The sequence below is a fragment of the Sinocyclocheilus rhinocerous genome, unplaced genomic scaffold (genome assembly GCF_001515625.1).
Source record: "Sinocyclocheilus rhinocerous isolate Xijiao unplaced genomic scaffold, SAMN03320098_v1.1 scaffold541, whole genome shotgun sequence".
NCBI classification, from domain to species: Eukaryota; Metazoa; Chordata; class Actinopteri; order Cypriniformes; family Cyprinidae; genus Sinocyclocheilus; species Sinocyclocheilus rhinocerous.
This window is the reverse complement of record NW_015658519.1, coordinates 415,938-436,224: the sequence shown is the minus strand read 5'-3', so window position 1 is coordinate 436,224 and position 20,287 is coordinate 415,938. Positions and strand designations below refer to the sequence as shown.

Genomic DNA, 20,287 nt, shown 5'->3' with positions numbered 1-20,287 from the left:
AGTCAGTAAGATTTTTTTGAAAGAAGTTTCTTCTGCTGAAAATCAGTCTAATGATGTTGCGGATCAAAAAACATTTCTTATTGAAATCTGTTCTTCTTCTTAATTTATTCTTCATTTCTTTGATGAATAGAAGAACAGTAATAGAAATTAAATGTTTTTAGTCAGCACCGATAGCCTCGTGGACATACAGTATAGCGCAACGGCACCTCTGGTGACCAGAGTCGATTCCAATTCCTGGCTCAAGGTCCTTTGCTGATCCCGTTCCCCTCTCTCTGCCTCATGCTTTCCTGTCTACACTGCAATGTCATATCCATTAAAGGCATAAAAATGCCAAAATATAACTTAAAAATTAAAAATGTTTTGTAACATTTCATCTCTGTTGTTTTGATCAGCTTAATGCATTCTTGCTAAATGACAAAGTAAAAAAAAAAACTAAATAAATAAAGATTTATTTAAATATTAATAAATAATAAAATCAAACAATAAATAAATTACTGATTGATTGATCAAATTACAAAAAAAATTCTACAGTTTATTAGGTAGCACCTTTGATTAGGAAACACATATCACATATATAAGTTTTCCCTCAATAAACTCCTAATTTGCTGCTTATTAATAGTTAGTAAGGTAGCTGTTACGTTTAGGTATGGGGTAGGATTAAGGGATCAAGAAAATGGTCATAAGGCAATATAAGTACTAATAAACAGCCTAATAAATATATAACTAATAAATAAAAACTAATAAATATGCTGGTAATATGCATGCCTATTAGCAACTTGAAAAAGTATAAATTTTTCCACAATAAAATTAAATAAAACGATAAATAAATAAATTACTAAGCCCAAACTTTTGTATTTATTACATTAATGCAATTATTTATGAAACTATCAATAGCATTATTCATTAAAAAAAGCTTTAAAAAAGGCCAGATATATGTAATTGACTTAAATTACTGTGCAGCACCAGAACATTTCTATTTATATGGTCTAAAATGGTTCAGAAACAAATGTCCAGGACAGAGGTGTTAGAAGCAGCCATCATTTCATGGTTTAACTTCAAATCAATTCATAAAATACATTTAGCTGGATGACCCTCGACAGAATGGTGGATAGCAGGTAAACATCAGGCTGTAATGCTTCGCTGTGATTGCCTGCTATTGTGTTTTTCAAGTCCTATAAACATATGCTTGTCATAAACAGATGTTTCTGTAATACAGCCCAAGTCATTTCATGCATTTCGATTGATCCAGTTTCCTATCCATGAAATTTCCAATCTATCCATTTGGGTATTTACATTCCATTTACACTTGGCCACGTATTAGTAAAAACACAAGAAGCACATGACCTATTTTAAATACCCCTTAAATCAATCACTGTTTTGTCCACGTGCTTTACACTTTTTTTCCATGGAGCATTTTTTTGGGATAAAGCATGAGCTCTCTGTGTAAATATAGAGAAAGCCTGAGTAAGTCAGGAGGGGGCATGTGTTCTCAGGGGGGGGATCAGTCTCGGTTCAGGGGCTTTCCTTTCCCACAAAGGCCTACTATACAGGGGAGCGGTCCCAAGGGAAGGGTAATAGAAAACTGAGCTGGCAGGGAAGAGAGACAAGTCCTCCTCGGGGCACTCTGCTCTCAAAGGTTTACATGCTCCGAAGGTTTCAGCTTTACGAGGCCCAATACTTCTACAGCTGTTTGACCTGCCTTTGAGCAAAGATGGGAGTACATACTTCAGTGTGCCTCTTTAATAGGGTGGAGGCAAGTATGGGTCACCTCCTTTTCATTAAGGGCAGTGTTTTGTGTTGATGAGGTCATTGTAGAGGACACTGGCTGGTAGTAAGAGGATTCGATGTGTTGAGATGCACTCCTGCCAGCTGTTTGTTTTGAGTTGATTTCTTTTTTGTAATTTTCTAGTGTGTTTTAGCATTGGTAAAATTTACACAAAATTTACATGCAAATCATGCATAATTACACAATTTGTGGTAAATACATGGATTCAGCTTCGATAATAATAATAATAATAGCAACAACTAATTATTAATATAAATTATTTATTTATTTGTATTCATTAGTAAATTCATCTATTTCCAATCCAATTGATCCAATTGAAATCCAATTTTAATTAATAATGGCAAATAAGAAGCTAATTTATTGATGATAATAACTATATATACACTACTGCTCAGGCAGTCAATATTTTTTTTTATTTATTTAGCAAGGATGCATTAAATTGATCAAAAGTTACAGTAAAGATGTTTATAATGTTACCAACAATTTCTATTTCTGTTCATCAGAGAATCCTGAAATTTTTTTTAATCAGTTTTCAGAAAAGCATTAAGCAGCTGTTTTCAACATTGATAATATGAAGAAATGTTTGTTGAGCACCAAGTCAGCATATTAGAATGGTTCCTAAAAGATCGTGTGACACTCAAGTAGTGGCTGTTGAAAATTCAGTTTTGCCATCACAGGAATAACTTACATTTTAAATATATTGCGGTATAAAAGAGTTTTATTAAAGGTTTTAATAATATTTTACACTGTTACTGTTTTTCTGTATTTTTGAGTATTTCTGAGTTTTCCAGCCACATGGTTTGAGGTATCATTTATTTCTGTTGAAACACCTAACCCGGAGTATGACCAATAATAATGATGCTTGCCTTAGTTACAGTACAGTATTTATGAACAAGGAGGAAAAAAAGTAAAAGCAGACATGTAAGAGAGAATAATAAGTGTCCTCATTAGGGTATTAGAGACTTGGCTACCGAGATGGGTGGAGACGTGCAGCATTCAGCTGGAGCTGCCAGAGTTTGTAGGAGCACACCCAGCACACGGCCCACGCTGCACACACTCTGCATGACTGGGAGCCATATTTAACAGAGTTTGCAGGAAACATAGCGTTTGCCTGTTTCTGTAGCAAGAGCATGCAGCTGCTCAGCGTTTGCCCCTGCAGGGCATGTGTGCGTTTGAGATGGACTGAGAGCAAAAGAAAATTTGGCAAATTAAGGAATTCATAGGAAGGGGGGCAGGGGGACGTCATCTCAGTATGGCCCCTTAAATGTACTGGTCTGTAGACATGTTTATGTTAACATGAGTATCGCTGGGATCCGGTCGGACATCTGTTTTGCTCTAGTAATGTTGTCGTTCTGTTAGTTAAAGGGATAGTTCACCCAAAAATGAACGACTCGTGTCGTTCCAAACCTGTAAGACCTTTGTTCATCTTCAGAACACAAGCCAAATAATGTGCTTTTGCTTTCGCCTAGAAACACACAGCGTCTCCCTGACATGGCTGCTTCAACACTAACTGCGGTTACTGAAACCACGCCTTCTTTCTTTGCGTGCACATTTGGGCGGCATTATGCTAATATTTCCACATAGTGAGGTAGATATGTGGGGGCGTGTTAGAACGAGCCGTTTTAGGGGGGCGTGGCAGAGTTTTAACTTTGATAAAGAATATCTCTTTGGTTTTGAGACTTTAGTCTTTGCAACTTTGCAACTTCAAGGATCTTATCTATGCACAATCAGCTTGTAACACTCCAAAGAGAAAGGAAAACCGCATTGAAATCGCATCATATGAACCCTTTAAGATATTTTTATATCTGTATCAGATATGAAGATATTATTCAGCAACGCAACTACCATGTTCACGCCCCAGAAATATAGTAAGGACATCGTTAAAAAAGTCCATTTGACATGAGTAGTTCAACCTTAATTTTATGAAGCTACGAGAATACTCTTCGTGCGCAAAGAAAAAAAATCAACTTTACTCAACATTTTCTTCTCTTCTGTGTCAGAATTCAATGCATGTTCACTAGAGTACCACCCCCACTAGTATCCTAATTTTAGTGCAGTCTCTGTTTTACAGGCCTTTTTTTCACCTGATAAAATTCTCACATGTAGATTGTGACAGACCGGAGGTCCTAACTTTAACAAGTAGCAAAAAAAGCCCTAGGGCGGTTAAGTGATATCAAACTATGACCTCTAGGTCAAAGGTCAAACCCATTTGTCTTTGGTGGATTGATATAACTTTTCTATATTTGGGACTGTTTGATGTGTTAAGCGTTTGCAAGTAGAGAAGTGTCTCAAGCAAGCTTAGGCGTGCACCGTCAGATGTGACGGATACCATGCGGTCTGTGTCTCGACCCTGCCCTGCCTATGGCGGTGTGCACGTCTGCCATTCATTAAATGGATGTATGATGGCTGAGCAGCTTTCACCTCTGTTTCAACCTCTTTGCTACTTCATTTTTTATAAGAAAGCCCCCGGACCACAAAAATGCATCATTATAAATCATCAGATGTTTTTTGTTCTTGCACTTTCCCCTATGTTTTCACAAAGTAGCTTGGTAGATAAGGCCTCAAATCCAGCTGAATTTGCGAAAGAAACTGGGATATTGTGATACTGAGCTCTGATTGGTTCCAGAAATCTCTTAGGAAAATGTTTGAGTGACACCACCTAATCCCAAATCATGCTTAGTTTAGTTTAGTTAGGACCAGATACTCATCAATTGGTCTAATAATACACTTGATGAGATTCTAATGGCGCTGGTGATGAATCGAGTCCGAGATCCTGCCAGGAAGAGATGATGAGCGCAGCTCTTTACTGGATTTCTAAATCATACTCTTTTTATGGGCCCATTTCTCTCTTTAAAGAGGCTGACTACAGTTGTACTCCTCTAATGTGACAGATGAGCAGCTTTTAAAGCACCATGTGGTATGCGAATGGAGTTTTCTAATGATGGTGTAAGTAAAAGTGTGTGTGTGTGTGTGTGTGAGGATAGTCCCTACAGACTGCAGCTGTGCTGAAGCGTGTCTTCGACTCTCTTTACAGTCAACCACAGCAGTAAACACGACACTTTGAGTGTGTCTGACACTCTCCATCTGCATGGTGCAACAGCAAATGAATGTCATCAGGCTGTTGAGTAAAACAACATCATGTTAACACATCCATACTTAGGATTAGTCGACCAAATATAATAATTCAAGAGCAAACTGTTAAAACACTTATTAGACAACCTCTAATAATATTGTTGAGGTACTGTATGTTAATAGTTAAGTCCCTACATGTCATCACAAACATTTAGCAAGCTAAATCTGCTGTAGCTGCTTTGCTAGCAACTGTCTGAGAAAACAAGCTAACGTAGCTTAGCAGTCTTTTCAAGTAAAAGGGTATTTACCGAAATGACATGTTTTTGACTAGTAAGTCAAGAGTTTGATGAAGATACAAACTGTTTTTTTTTGTTCAAATTGGAAACTCTGAGCTGTATCTAAGTTGTAGCATAAAACAAATGGCGTCATTTTTAGCAGTTAAAGGTTGTTAGGTACCTCAACACTTATTTCTGTTTAAACAAAGAAAGGTGCGTTAATATGATTTAGTACTGTATTTTGCTGCCATCAACAGCAAAGCCACACATGGATCCATTTTGGTGTTATGAAAGGACGAATCATTTCAGAGTTCAAGGGCGTGAGCAGGTCAGGTACAATCTGTGAGTTGACATCTGGTAATTGCGATAGTCCTGACATGATGCAAACACAGCATTAAACTCTGACATTCATCTGTCTGTCAGACTAAACATGCCTCAGCAAAACCCCAGACCAAAGCTGAATGATAAATTGGACCTTGCTCTGTTCGCACACGTATGTCGCAGATTGATCTGAAAGATGTCAGAAAGTGTTTTTCATTGATAATACTGTCAGATTTAGAACAATATATTCACAATGTATGTGAATTCACTGAAAATGTTTGTTATTGTTGGTTCCTTTCACAGACGTCTCACCTACATGTTTTTATTGAGCAAACAGTGATTATTACATCAGACTGTTATTCACTTACACCCTCATTATATGTGTAAATTTTATATCCAGACTGGAACACAAACTGTATTAATTGGTCTCTGCTGTATAAAAACCTGTCAGTGACTGTCGGCCAATTGTAGTTGGTCAGGCACGGTAAATTCTTATCCAATCACAACAAACACCATCAGACTACGCAAACCTTATTTGTGTTTATTGGCATGGATCAAACTGATCTTCCACATTAAGATTAAGTCATTTGGCTTTTTAGTAAGTCAAATGTCAAAATTAAAATATCAAGGTTTTTGGGCAATGTTCTTAAGGTTTTAGCCGTCTCATCATCATAAAGCCCTTTGAATCTTCTGCATAATAGACCTATTGGTCTGAATAACTGCCTATAAATATAGCGCTGATGACTCACTGAAAGACTGATTATGCCGCTGACCGATTAAATGATTGACTAACTCAATATAATACTGAATGACTGACTGAATTTAGCAGTGACCCATTGACTGATTGATTGAAATATTGCTGCCTGAGGGGATGAATTTCTGACTAATTTGGGTCTGCTGATTGACATAGTAGAATAATTCAGGCCCCAAATCCCTCTTAGCGCGATGGATGGTTAAGGATAGGCTGTGCTCCTGCGTGAATTTCTACAGCCTCTTGTCTAGGCTGGATGTCTGTGGCAGGAATTTCAGTGTTTTGTATGCCAAATCAAATATGGTTTTATAGATTCTACCTCCAACGGGGGCTCATTGAAATGTCATAAAAAAATTACATCATTGTCTTCAGGGCTGCTGTGAAAGTAAACAAATATCCACCAAATCTCTTTATTGATGGAAAATTGATGCATTTGCTCAATAAATAACTAATGTTAAAGGATTTTATTGGCCGGGTGAAGGTTTAGGATGGAAAATATTCACTCTCCAGATATAAGGAAGAAAGTTGACAGGGTTCCCATTCTCCAGAGCTGCCTCTCTCTCTTTTACTCTAATTATAGTCTGGTTTGAATGAATTCATTTAAAATATTGCAAAACATTGAGACAAGGTTGATATGTTCCATGTTGCTATAAAACAAGTATACATATGTTTTAATATTTATAATCAAAGGCTAGATTTCAGTGGAATGACTGGAAAGTAGAATGTCTTAATGGATGCTTATTACATATGATCCGTTTCAGGGTTTAATGTAGGAAAAACGCAAACATTGTGCTGTACAACTTAAATTTTAAACTACAATGCATGTTTTCTTGTCTTATTCTTATTTGTACACTGCTGTTCAGATAGTTAGGGTCAGGAAATTTTTAAAGAAATTAACACTGTGTTCATCATATTTCTAATGTTGCCTTTTTTTATATTTTTTTAAGCTTGACAGCCCCTCGGCACTAAAACTGTTGTTGTATTGCAAAGGCTATGTGACAATTCTTCATAAATGTCTACTGTTCCACAGAGGAAATGGCATAAAGTTGAGTAAATAATACGAATTTTCATTTTTTTTGCTGAACCATTATTAATACCCTACTATTATATAGCTACTACTATTTTGTGTTCCCTTGAGTCAAAATCACATAGGTGATTTTAGATTGTTGTATGCTATACGGAGCGTGACCTAGGCTGTATATTGTTAAAGGCCTGTCGTTTGAGCATGCAGCTCGCAACGGGACCAGCTGCTTCCATGGAGGTCAGGCTGAGGGACTTAGACTTGGTCTCATTTGGTTCTTGTTCTGCCGTGAGGGTTTGTGCGTGTGTCCATTGGCCGTAGAGCTGCAAGAATGCTGGTGTTTGCTAAGTGGAGAGAACTACAGAGACTGTCCAAACACACGTCTGTTTGCCAACTGGGAGCATATTACTGTCTCTGTGCTGGGAGCCCCTGAATGGAGCCTCTTGTGCGGAGAGAGAGGAGAACTGGCCACTGAGATCGGAAAGACAGCAGCGCTTAGTGCCACTGCCCTCTCCAGTACTTTGGAAGCGCTACAAGAAGACACTGTTACCCTGTTTGAAAACTTAGAATCCTGTTATCAGTGCTGCAGCCTTCCAGTGCAGCTCATGTTCATTTAGATTTGTCAGAGTGCATGTTGGGATATGGTTATCTGTTTTTGAATGAGGATACGCTGCTGTTCCCATCTCTAGCGGGCCTGATGAAGTGGACGGTGTGATTTATTGGCTTATGTTTAAAGGCATTCCTTTCCAGATTAACCTACCTGACATCCTTGAATTTCTAATCAGATTTCAAACTGCTTGCTTTCCATGTACCCATATCCCTGCCTCATACGGACTGTAACATAACATCCCATCCTGATGTTCTTTTCTAAACTCTCAAAATACTGCATGTTATTTTCTACACAGTATCCAGGTTATACAGGTTATTACCTGAAGACTATTTGCTGCTTGCCCAGTGCAATTCTATAATTTATTCTGTAGTTTGTTTGTTTTATCATTTGTTTGTTATACCTATCTATTTTTCTTTCATTCTTTCTACCTAATGTTTGTTCTTTCTTACCTGGCATTCATTTATTTGCTATCTATCTGTCTGTCTGTCTGTCTGTCGATCGTTCGTTCTGTCTATCATTCTATTGTTCGTTCTATCATTTTATCGTTCTGTCTGTCTATCATTCTATTGTTCGTTCTATCATTCTGTCTGTCTATCATTCTATCGTTCTGTCTGTCTATCATTCTATCATTCTGTCTGTCTATCATTCTATCGTTCTATCTGTCTTTTGTTCTGTCTATCATTCTATCTGTCTGTTGTTCTATTATCATTCTATCGTTTTATCATTCCATTGTGCCATCTGTCGTTCTGTCGTTCTATCTATTGTTCTATCTATCTTTCAATCTAACATTCTGTCGTTGTTTGTTCTATAATTCGGTCCATCGTTCATTCTATAATTAATTTAATTGTTCGTTCTGTAATTTGTTCTATCATTTGCTCCAAAATTCATTCCATAGTTCATTTGTTTTATAATTCGGTCTATCGTTTGTTTTCTATCCATCTATTTTTCGTTGGTTCATTTAGCTAATGTTCATTTGTTCTACCTGTCATTCATTCATTAGATATGTCTAGAGGTCGACCGATACGGGTTTTTCACTGGCCGATGCCGATATTTAGAAATCAGGGCAGCCGATGGCCGATATATGATGCCGATTTTTTTGGCCGATATGTTTGGCCGATTTTCTTTTTTTTCCCCCTTCATCTCATAAAAGTGAGTTTGAGTAAATGATTATTGCAGGGTACAAGATAGTATCTATCTATCTATCTATCTATCTATCTGTTTATCGGTCTGTCTGTCTGTCTGTCATTTGTTCATTCATTAGTTCTATCTATTTTTTGTTTGCTCTATCTTACCTCTTTTTGTACGGTATTCTGTCAGATGAAACCAGGTGATTATAGTTATTTTATAGTTTTTAGATCATTTGATATGTGTTTATGTGGCAAAGAAAACATTGAGACTCTTTATTATAATTAAATTGGACATTATCGTATGAATTAGACTTCCCAAACACTTCACACTGTCACCATATTATTTTTAAGAGATTGGTTAGAAAAGCTTGGCCACAATGGTGTAAGAAAGCCCTATACTTTCCTACGCCAGTTTAATCAGGCCCTTCTGCCCTCTTGAAGATCCCATATGAAAACCTAATGTGACATCCATCTGCTCAAGAGAGCAGTTCTTGAACAACACTGGAGTGTACTTCGACATGGAACATACTTCAAAGGCTCTGAATGCTTTAGATATGAGAATATATAAATGGAGAATATGGTTCAGTTCTTTGGCATGCTTCAGGACACTCAGGTTGGAGAGGAGATGAGTTTGGTTGCATTGCTGTAGAGTGGCTAAAAGAAAGCTGCCAGTGTGGGCTCAACGTAGACTTCACATGAGTGCTCTCTGTGTATGTACAGTATGCCACCAGGGAGAGCAGGGCTGAAAAGGCGTCCTCTGTGTGCTCGGCATGCACACAAGCTCACACTCCACCAGGCCTGACCGTGGCTCCAGGCAGCTCTCTGCCTCAAACTGAACGCTTTATTAAAACGTACCGACTCCCCTCGGCCCACATGTGTTCCCCGTGCTCCACTGTGGAAGAAAGAAGGGATGAATAATGTATTTCACATTAAAGGACTGAGACCTTCTTTTCCTTCAGCATTGTCATGTGCTGGACACTCATGGTCTCTACAGAGCATACGTACCTCATATTATACATACTTCCTGTTTCCAGTATGTACTTCTTATACACCAGTACAAAGAAAAAGTTCTGGGAGTACCATGGTACAGTGGAGTCATGTCATGAGTATTACATAATGTAATACATGCACTGTTGTCAAGTACATACATAAACTCTTCCTTCATGTGAAACTCAAAAACTATTTTTAGTTTTATTTTATTAATTTATTTACATTTTTATTGAACTTTATTAATTGTAATAAGAGAGTACTTTATTAGCGTATTCATGTACTTCAAAGAATAGCATGGTACTTTTCTGTTAGTATACTGTATGCTGTGTTGTGATGCATTTTCTGTGACGATACCGCAGCACATACAGTTCTCATGTTAAATGGCCACTGTCTCTCATCTTTTGACAATTTTGGCATTACCGCTTTGGGTAAGGTTTATAGCCAAGCCTGGAGAAATAAAACCTCCTCAGCATTTTTCAATATTTTTTTCCACCACTAGTTGCCTAATTTTCCTTTGCCATGGCTTACAAATAGAGAAAAGTGTATAATTTATACACAGACATCTAACTTTCACAGACATCATTTATTTATTGGTTCAAGATGTTCAAGATCCCCACACAAGGTTGGATTGAGCACAAAATCTGTCTCCTTTACATCAGCAGGAATAATCCGAAGAAGCCACAGTCCTTCCTGTCTGTCTGCTGTTTCTCGGAGTTAATTATTTCACATATTATGATGATCCTAGTACATTTGTGTCAGCTGTGTTTGTGTAAATACTCTAATGTGGGTGGATGTACACAGACCAGACCTTGATTTATTGTACTAGTTAAGTAAAGATAGTTAAACACACAACTTGCATCTACTGCAAACCCACCCACGTGCACACTTTCATATACTTGCACACATACAGAGAACCGGCAAACACCCACTCATTCGACTTTGCTCTGACTGACAGGCCGTTTGTGTTTATCATCATAGACTAATTTGTTCTACCAGGATTTGTTCTGCTAGCAAGGTCACAGTCTAGGGCCACGCACACAGGGCCCCTGTTGTGCAGCACTCTTACACGTACACACACACACACTTCCAGTAAGGACTCCTCCTCTGTTCTCACCAGTTAACCAAAAAGGGCCCTTTGAAGTCAGCTGGAGTCTAGTTGTTACTGGAAAAACAGCTTCTGAAAAAACCTTTTTACCCTCTTGATACGATGTTGCCCTGTGAATTTGTGTGTTAATTATATTCTCAATATTTTACCTCACAATTTTTGCCTTGCCAAGTATTCTTAAAATGACCTTACGTTTTGAAACCGTAGCTTTCTAAACTTCAAAATACTCATGATTTTATACTAAAATAAAGCTCTAGTCATTTAAAAATGTACATGGCTGCAAGTGGCTAGCTACAGTAAGGCTACTGTTTTTGTGCTATAAGCTGTTAGCAATAAATAGCTAGATACAGTCAGGCTACTCTTGTTAAAATGTAGTTAGCCACAAGCTATTAGCAGTGAGTTGCTAGCTACAGTCAGGCTAATGATAAAAAAAAAAAAAAACAGTTTGCTACAAGCTAGCAATAAATAAACAACAGTGTCCAACCACTTTTTCAGTGGCATTGGTTCAGGCAGTATTTTTCCCATTTATTTTTCTCATAGGGATTTTGTTAAAGATTTTAAGCCATGAACCAAACCAACTAGCTATGAGGTGAATAAGAACATCACAAACATTGAATTGAAGCAAAAATGTATTGGTAAAAAAAAATTGACAAAAAGACATGGGTACAGTACTTAACAGCTTTAATAAGGGAAAGAACCTATGAAGCATTGCAAAATCAAAATAAGAAATAGAAAACTGTTTAAATGTTGATTCTGCAGAAACTATAATTAGTGTATATTGTAAAATATGCATATATTTTCAAATGTTTAAGTAGTTTAGTGCATGGGAAATTGACTGTACTTCATTCATGCTGCTTTATGGGAGTTGGGGGGCACTAAAGAAATTTTTTTTTGGTGTCATTTTGCTTGTTTTAATTCCCTGATTGGTAGAGATGTTTTTGCAGAATCGTGGGTAATGTAGCTTTTTTTTTAAAAATACAGTTATTTAAAAATAAGTTGAAATAATGTGGACTGATGGTAACTTCAACTTCAACAAAGCAAATGGTATATCATTGATTAACAACCTGGTAACTCACAGTAGGTCTGTCTAAAGGATATAAGTTATTCTTAATAATCAATTAATATAGTTAGCTGCAAGTTAAAATCAGTACATAGCTAGCCAAATTAAAACTGTTTAAGTAATATCTTTTTTATAGCCTATATACCTGTCTGATGATGGCACTTTTTTTTTAATCAGAACAGTATAACTAGAACTAGAACATCCAAACAAACCGATCCAACAAGGCTTCTCACAGTAAATTTTCACACTTCACACATGTAACGTAGACTAAGAAAGATTCATCCATCTTTTGACTCTTATTCTAGCACCTCTTATATGAAACGTTCCAGTCGAGTGGTTCTGGAATGTTCCTTCAGGATATGACATAGTAGTGACTAGCAATGTTGTTGTGAACAGGCTTTGGCAGCTAATGAAGAATGAACTGTAGAATTCATTACAGCCCATCCTGTGATTTATGCTGGCCAAAGCATTGCAGAGCTGACTGCTGCTGTCTCAGGAGGGGACGATGTCTTTACCAGGTTTAGTCAGACCTCCGCTACTGTGAGCAGAGAGAGACCGCAATGGAAAAGTCAACAGCACAATTTGGATTTGCCTTGGATTTGAATATATTTGCTCCAGTGAATCTAAAAATGGCTGATGGGGGATTTGGATCTGGTTTACTTTAGACTAACTAGTGGATGAATTTATCTTAGATGGTTTAAGTTCAAGCTGCTGACTCTGTGCAGCATATTTGGAAACATCTTCATTTTAGTAATTCCATTATGATTTCAAAAGTTACACTTCCTCTTTTATACATCCCTTTCTTCTCTATCAAGCTTAACAGCTTCAGAGTGTTGAATGACCTGGTGAATGTGTCTGAAATATGAAAATGATATTGCCATCTAACAATTGAACCCAGGAAAATGACGTGAATGTTTATTTAGAGTAAAGTCTCATAGTGGGCCTTGAGTTTGCAAGTTTTCAGACAGGTGCGTGACTTGTCATGTGCGGTGATCCCATCAGTCACAGAGTCAAAGCGAGCTCTGGAGAATGGATGTGCAGTAAATCAGGTCCGATGAGAGGCACTCAGAGCGATGGGAGACTTTTCATGCTACTTGAGTCCTTTCCAGTCCTGCATAACGATCTGTCTGGACTGCTCCAGTTCCATTACCCACAGCCCTCTGTGTCGTGCCAATTGGGGCGGCATTTATTGGCCAGTTTGCTTTGTTTGTTTGTGTTTTTTCCATTTCTGGTTAGTATCCAGCAGTTAGGCCGCTTGCCAATGAGGATGGAATGATATCTATTTATAATCATTTTCACCAATGCATGCTTGGGTGCTTATCAGCAGGCCCAGACAGAATCTGCAGATATTTGCATTTAGATATTTGCATTTACATAGAGGAAAGCGTTAAATGCAATTAATAATGCTGCACTCTTAAAGTATAGATCAGGTTAGCCAAACTGGACACACAAGGGGCAGAACTAATGAATGCATTACAGTTCTGTGGAAATTTATGCAATTTTCTGAAGAAACCTGGGCCTGGGTCTGCTTCTCAGATTCCAAACTTATAAATATTTCTCCTTTGGATGAATCTGAATCAGTGTAGCTGACAAAAACAATAGTAATTCACAAATGAATCGTGGTAGCCATGTTAACTCATCACTGAGGGGGTGCAGTCCTTGATTCTTGTCTCTTGTTTTTCCAGTTTGTTCTTAATTGGTTGTAATGCATGTATGTTTACCATACATTATAACATACTGAGGTGAATATGAATATTTGACTGTTTGTTTCTTTTCCTGTATGCACAGGGCCCGCGGAGGTTCCGATGATGTCACCCAATGGATCCATCCCACCCATCCACGTGCCTCCCGGCTACATCTCACAGGTGAGTGCAAAATGTCAATGTCATAATTTCAGGATAGTATCATTAAGTATTATGTATAAATTCAGCTTGAATTGGACTTGAGAAAGGAAAAAATATATTCTTTTTCATAAATTTAATTTCTTTTTAGTGAAAATCATAATAGACTCACAGGAACAACATGTCAAATGTCCAAAAACATAAGCTAGAATATTTATTTTCTGCTTCATTTAAATGACGCAACACATTATAAATTAGTAGAGTTGCCTTGCTGTGCCAAAACTTTATTTGAGAATGTGCTTACAAGTGTGCATGTTACGGCTTTAAATCTTTCAAAAAAATCAATAATGCAAAAACTGAATTTAATAATGCCCTCAGGAGCGACTACCTCTCATCCTCTCACCCTCTGTAAGTAAGACTTGTAGTCTGTCCAGGACTTACATCTCTATTATGATCCATTAGGCATTATACAAGAATCTGTCGTTGTTCCAAACCACATGGTGATTCCTATCTGCCAGATGAAAGAAGTAATCAATATGTAGCAAGTGCTGATCTGGAATGAGCTCTCCAAACCGTAATCTTTATCTTGCTCATGATCGGCCAGACATGAAAGCAGACCCCTGACCAGTAGCTGTTGAAGAGATACAATCAGCACGGCAACAGCTCTGGGCCTGGAGCCTAGTGGTTACATTACGTCTTCATTTAGAGTTCAACAGACCTCACCTCAGCTTCTACCCACAAGCTGACAAACGCCATTTCTGACTCTATGCTGAAAAGGACTATTGAGAATATTTGTATTTCGACTAGTTTATGATTCATAAAAAAAAAGTTGATTTTCTGATTCACTAGGGTATTTATTAAGACCTGTGGTTCTTAATTGGTAGTTTGAGACCCGAAAATGGGTTGCAGTGGTTCTTTTTTTTTAATGACTTTCTTGCAATGCTGCTCTTTATTTCTCCATGGACTTTTTGCTGGGACATTCTTCCTCACCCTTTAACCACTTATGTAAAAGATGCAAATACCTGCTAGAATGTCATGGAAGACCAAGCGGAGAGTTAATACTGTGGAGAGAGAAAGTTGGGGAGCCATATGACCCTGTAACCAGTGTTGAGTAAAGGTTGTTATCTGGTGATGCTGTTTCCCAGAAAGGCAGATTAGAACACAAACAGATTAGACCTGAAATATTTACTTATAGTTGGTTTCCTAATTTAGTTTTTTTCTGTACCCTGTACTCTCAATAGAAAAACAGAAAGGTGTCATGGACCCATTTTCTTTTTGATTGTGGGCCAGTGGCAGTCCTGGCTCATTTGGTGGGCTAGGTGAGATAAGAGATGACCAAAGAAAAAAACAACAACTTTTTAAAATATTTATACTTAAACTGACTTGTGTACATTACATTATATTGCTATTGCAAAAATCAATATTATATAATTCAAACTATGAGGACATCATTTTTAAGTCAAGTAGATTTTAAATGAAACTTCTAAAAAATGTTCATTTATTTTATTGTTTTAGAAGTTGCATTTAAAATCCACTTGACTTAAAATCATGCCCTCTTAGTTTAAATGAGCATGACTTTTCGCCCTTCCTGTGGCAGTTGAAAGAATCTGCTAATTGTCCAAAGGTCATTGTATTTGTGTGTAATTTATGTCAGTGCCAGCTAGGAGCAGGAAGCACAGTCAGAACTATGGGCATCTAATGACAGGAGACCAGTATCCAGACACATTTAGTAGAAGCTTTTTCTTTTCAGACTAATTCATCCTTATGATATGTCTGTGATACATTACTCAACGCTGCAAAAACACGTAGAAAGCTTTGAAGCTCCCCTGAGCGCAATCACAAATATGATGATGATGATCGGGTCAGTCTCCTAAAAAAAATTTCATAGTCGCACTGTAGAGCCCTGTTGTACAGTACAGCTCTCCAAACTGAGATCACCTCAGTTGAGTATTATGAAATCATAATGACCTCTGATATTTAGCTGTCATATTGTCGCCCTACTTGACCTTGCGGTGTCTGGCAATTTCATTGCGTTCTCCTCCATAATTGTGTTTCTAGTATTACATTGGGGCTGAACAGGATCTGATTTTTGTTAGAATTAATATAGTAATTAGGGTTTTGTTATGTATAAATTGGATGCACTTTAAGTAAAATGGATTACACACATCTTCTTTAAAATCTAGGTCATATTAGTAGATCATATTTGGAGAACCAGAGCAGAGAAAAATTATAATGAACTAAAAGTAAAATAAGAAAAACAGTTTTGTCACTTGAAATCAAATAAATGTTAACTGAAATAAAATATAAAAAATCTAACTTATTTTATTTCAGTTATGTCAATGCAACATTTCTCATTTACATTTAATAAAAAAAAAACTATATAGACATTTAAAAAAAAAAAACACAACGAAATTAATAAAACTTGAAAATTAAAAAATACAAAATATAAAATAAAATCTAATTCAAATATTTATAAAACCCTGACCCAGAGGCCCTTTCTTGGTTCATATTCCTCATCCTCAGTCAGTAGGATGTCTCTCATAAACATGCATGATGAAATAATGTTTCTCACCGCATGCTCAACATCTGAATGCACAGCAAGCCTGAACTTGATCTAAGCTTGGCTGATCACTCTTGACACCTTATCTCACACTGCCGTCTGCTTATTGATAGGCCTGTCAAACATGCTGTCAAGTATACAAACACGCATGTAAACACACTCTCAGGGTCAGCAGGTCAGACAGGTGAAGTAGTGTTCAGTTACTGAATAGGATTTCACAATATCATGCAGTGTTGTCCTGAGACTTAGTATTATGAAATAATAATACTTATTATTTTCTCATGATATTGCATTGATATTTCTAGGTCTTGCATTAATATTTACTGTTCGTACATTTTTTATTTGTACGTTCATATGATTTTAAGCTGGAAATGTCAGGGAATTCAAGTCAATAATTTTAAATATACCATTAAAATGAATAAAATCTTATGTTCTCACTATAGGTGTTGGAGGATAACACAGGGGTCCGGAGAGTGGTGGTCACCCCTCAGTCTCCAGAATGTTATCCTCCCAGTTATTCCCCAGCCATCTCTCCAACTCATCACTTATCTCCATACATGGCCCCACCACCCTTTATTCCCAACTCGCACACGGCCTTCTACCCACCCGTCAGCCCTGGGGACATTCCACCCCACCAGTACTACCAGCATCATATCCCACCCATGTACAGTGAAGGTAAGAGCGTATGATCACCGACTTATTCTTCTCTCTACTCTCCTCTTAGCATGTCAAGTGAAATCTCTTCAAGCGAAGTTTCTCAGAAGAACACCATAGTTTTGAGAGAGATCACAAAGGTTTTTCAGCAAATGCAAGGTTTTGCAATAGTTGTGCGAGAGAATGCAAATGTTTTGCAATTGAACGCAAAGTTTCTCAGGCAAACTTAATATTTTTACATGAGAATGCTAATTTTTTAGCAAGTGAATGTAAAGTTTTTCTAAGGCAAATGCAATAGTTTTGCGAGAGAATGCAAATGTTTCGTAAGTGAATGCAAAGTTTCTCAGGTAAAATAAATGGTTTAGCCAGAAAACTTCTTGTTTCATTTGAAAGAGCAACTACTGATCCATGTCAGTGGTTCCCAACCCAGGACAAAATTATTTTGTGTTTCTTTTACAAAACGGGGGAATTCAATACTTTTGCAAGAAAATGCAAATAGTTTGCGAGAGAATGCAAATGTTTTGCAATTGAACGCAAAGTTTCTCAGGCAAACTTAATATTTTTACATGAGAATGCTAATTTTTTAGCAAGTGAACGTAAAGTTTTTCTAAGGCAAATGCAATAGTTTTGCGAGAGAATGCAAATGTTTCGTAAGTGAATGCAAAGTTTCTCAGGTAAACGCAATAGTTTTGCGAGAGAACGCAAATCTTTTGCAAGTAAACACAAAGTTTCTTATGCAAACGCAATAGTTTTGCGAGAGTAAATGTTTTGCAAGTGAACACAAAGTTTCTCAGAAGAACACCATAGTTTTGAGAGAGATCGCAAATGTTTTTCGGGAAACGCGAAGTTTCTTAGGGGAATGCAATAGTTTTGCGAGAGAATGCAAATGTTTTGCAAGTGAATGCAAAGTTTTTTCAGGCAAACTCAATACGTTTATGTAAGAAAGCTAATTTTTTTGCAAGTGAACGCAAAGTTTCTCAGAAGAACACCATAGTTTTGAGAGAGATCACAAATGTTTTCCAGCAAATGCGAAGTTTCTTAGGGGAATACAATAGTTTTGCGAGAATGCAAATGTTTTGCAAGTGAACGCAAAGTTTCTCAGGCAAACTAAATATTTTTACGTGAGAATGCAAATTTTTTCCCAAGTGAGTGTAAAGTTTTTCTTAGGCAAACGCAATAGTTTTGCGAGAGAATGCAAATGTTTCACAAGTGAACGCAAAGTTTATCAGGTAAACGCAATAGTTTTGCGAGAGAACGCAAATCTTTTGCAAGTAAACGCAAAGTTTCTCATGTAAACGCAATAGTTTTGCGAGAGCAAATGTTTTGCAAGTGAACACAAAGTTTATCAGAAGAACACCATAGTTTTGAGAGAGATCACAAATGTTTTTCAGCAAATGCGAAGTTTCTTAGGGGAATACAATAGTTTTGCGAGAGCAAATGTTTTGCAAGTGAACGCAAAGTTTCTGAGGCAAACTAAATATTTTTACGTGAGAATGCAAATCTTATGCAAGTGTTTCTCATGCAAACGCAATAGTTTGAGAGAGAATGCAAATGTTTTGCAAGTAAATGCAAAGTTTTTCGTGAAACAATACTTTTGTGAGGGAAGTTTTACAAGAGAACACAAGTGTTTTGCAAGTGAACACAATGTTTCTTCGGGGAACACAGTACTTTGTGAGAGAACGCAATCATTTTGCAAGAGAACACAACATTTTGGGGGGAAATGCAATAACTTTGCAAATGAACGCAAATGCTTTATAAGTGAATGCAGTTTATCGGGGGAACATAATACAGTTGTGAGAAAACCAAAAACTTTTGCATCTCTTGTTTTTTTTTCATCACTTCCATCGCTTCTCTTAGGTGCTCTGTATATTTTCTCCATACTTGCTTTTAAAAAATGCAATTTTTGCTATTTCCAACTTAAATAGCAGCTTCATGGTTGAATGATTGTTTTGTTGTCGCAGAGATAATTCCTGTGTATGGGATGAACTACATTGGGCGAGATGAGCAGTACAAACCACCACCAAAGAAGATGAAGGACAGACTGGAGCGTCAGAATCGTCTCAACAGCCCTCCCTCCATCTATAAGAGCAACATGGGCTGCAACAACATGTACAATGGCTATGGCAAGGTCCACGGAAATCTTGGAGGTGGCGGAGGAGGAGGAAGCAGTCCTGGAGCTAAAAAAAACACCCGTGGAGCTCGGAGTAGCCCCAGGTCCAGTGAGCCAGACTTACAAGGTAAGAACATTTGCAGGTCTGTAGGTTTGGTTTTAAGTTCGTAAACTATCATTCAGAAGTTTGGGGAATGTGATAAATGACCTGAACAGTCACAAGGAGGATGAAAATCATGGGAGCGAAGTTGACGTCCAAAAGTTTGTTTATTTCAGGCGGATGTGCAAATTGTGCAAATAAATATGTGCTTAAAACAAAGATTGTTGATAAAAACAGTCTAAAACTAAAACTGCTAAGTACTTTAAATAGTACTAACTCCCCTCCAATTTCTCAGAGGCTGGAGTTTTACATGCTACGCAGCACTACAATCTTGTTCGCAAGCTCTCGATCCATCTACCTCTCACTTACTGGTAGTGATGGCCATCTTAAATACACATTTTCCCACTCTCACAAATTGGAACATACCATATTTTTTAAAATAAACTCTTGACTTACAATATGACTTATACATGAGATTTAGAAACAAGAGTTTATGTAGATAAATACAACTAATAATACAAATAAAAAGAGGATGGATAAACCAAAGCATATTTGCACAAACATTTCCATCACAGGAAAAAAATAAAAATTTTACATTTATTAAAATTAAAAGCAGTTATTTTAAATTCTAAAAATATTCTCACAGTAATACTGTTTTTACTGATTTTTTATCAAATATTTTTTATAACAAATAATAAATAAAAGAGACTTCTTTCAAAAACATTTTTAAAAAATCTTAATGACCCCAAACTTTGAAAGGTATATGATAAATATTAAAATATTGTCATATAAAATATTTTCTTTTTAATATAATTTAACTATTATTGTAATATTATTAATTTAATAAAAATAAATCAATGTAAAGTCCTGTTCTTTCGTAATGTAAAAGCTAAGTTACAAGGAA

The 20,287-nt window shown here is 36.9% G+C and overlaps 1 protein-coding gene across 1 annotated transcript in view; it reads left to right on the top strand.

Annotated features, from left to right (window-relative positions):
- The window catches only part of LOC107722494 (fibronectin type III domain-containing protein 3B-like), a 162,181-nt gene that overhangs the window by 85,741 nt on the left and 56,153 nt on the right, over positions 1-20,287 (top strand). Inside the window, exons 4-6 of the mRNA XM_016530860.1 lie at positions 13,907-13,983; positions 16,963-17,194; positions 19,135-19,410. Coding sequence (XP_016386346.1) covers positions 13,907-13,983; positions 16,963-17,194; positions 19,135-19,410 — 585 coding nt within the window. The remainder of the gene's footprint in view (positions 1-13,906; positions 13,984-16,962; positions 17,195-19,134; positions 19,411-20,287) is intronic.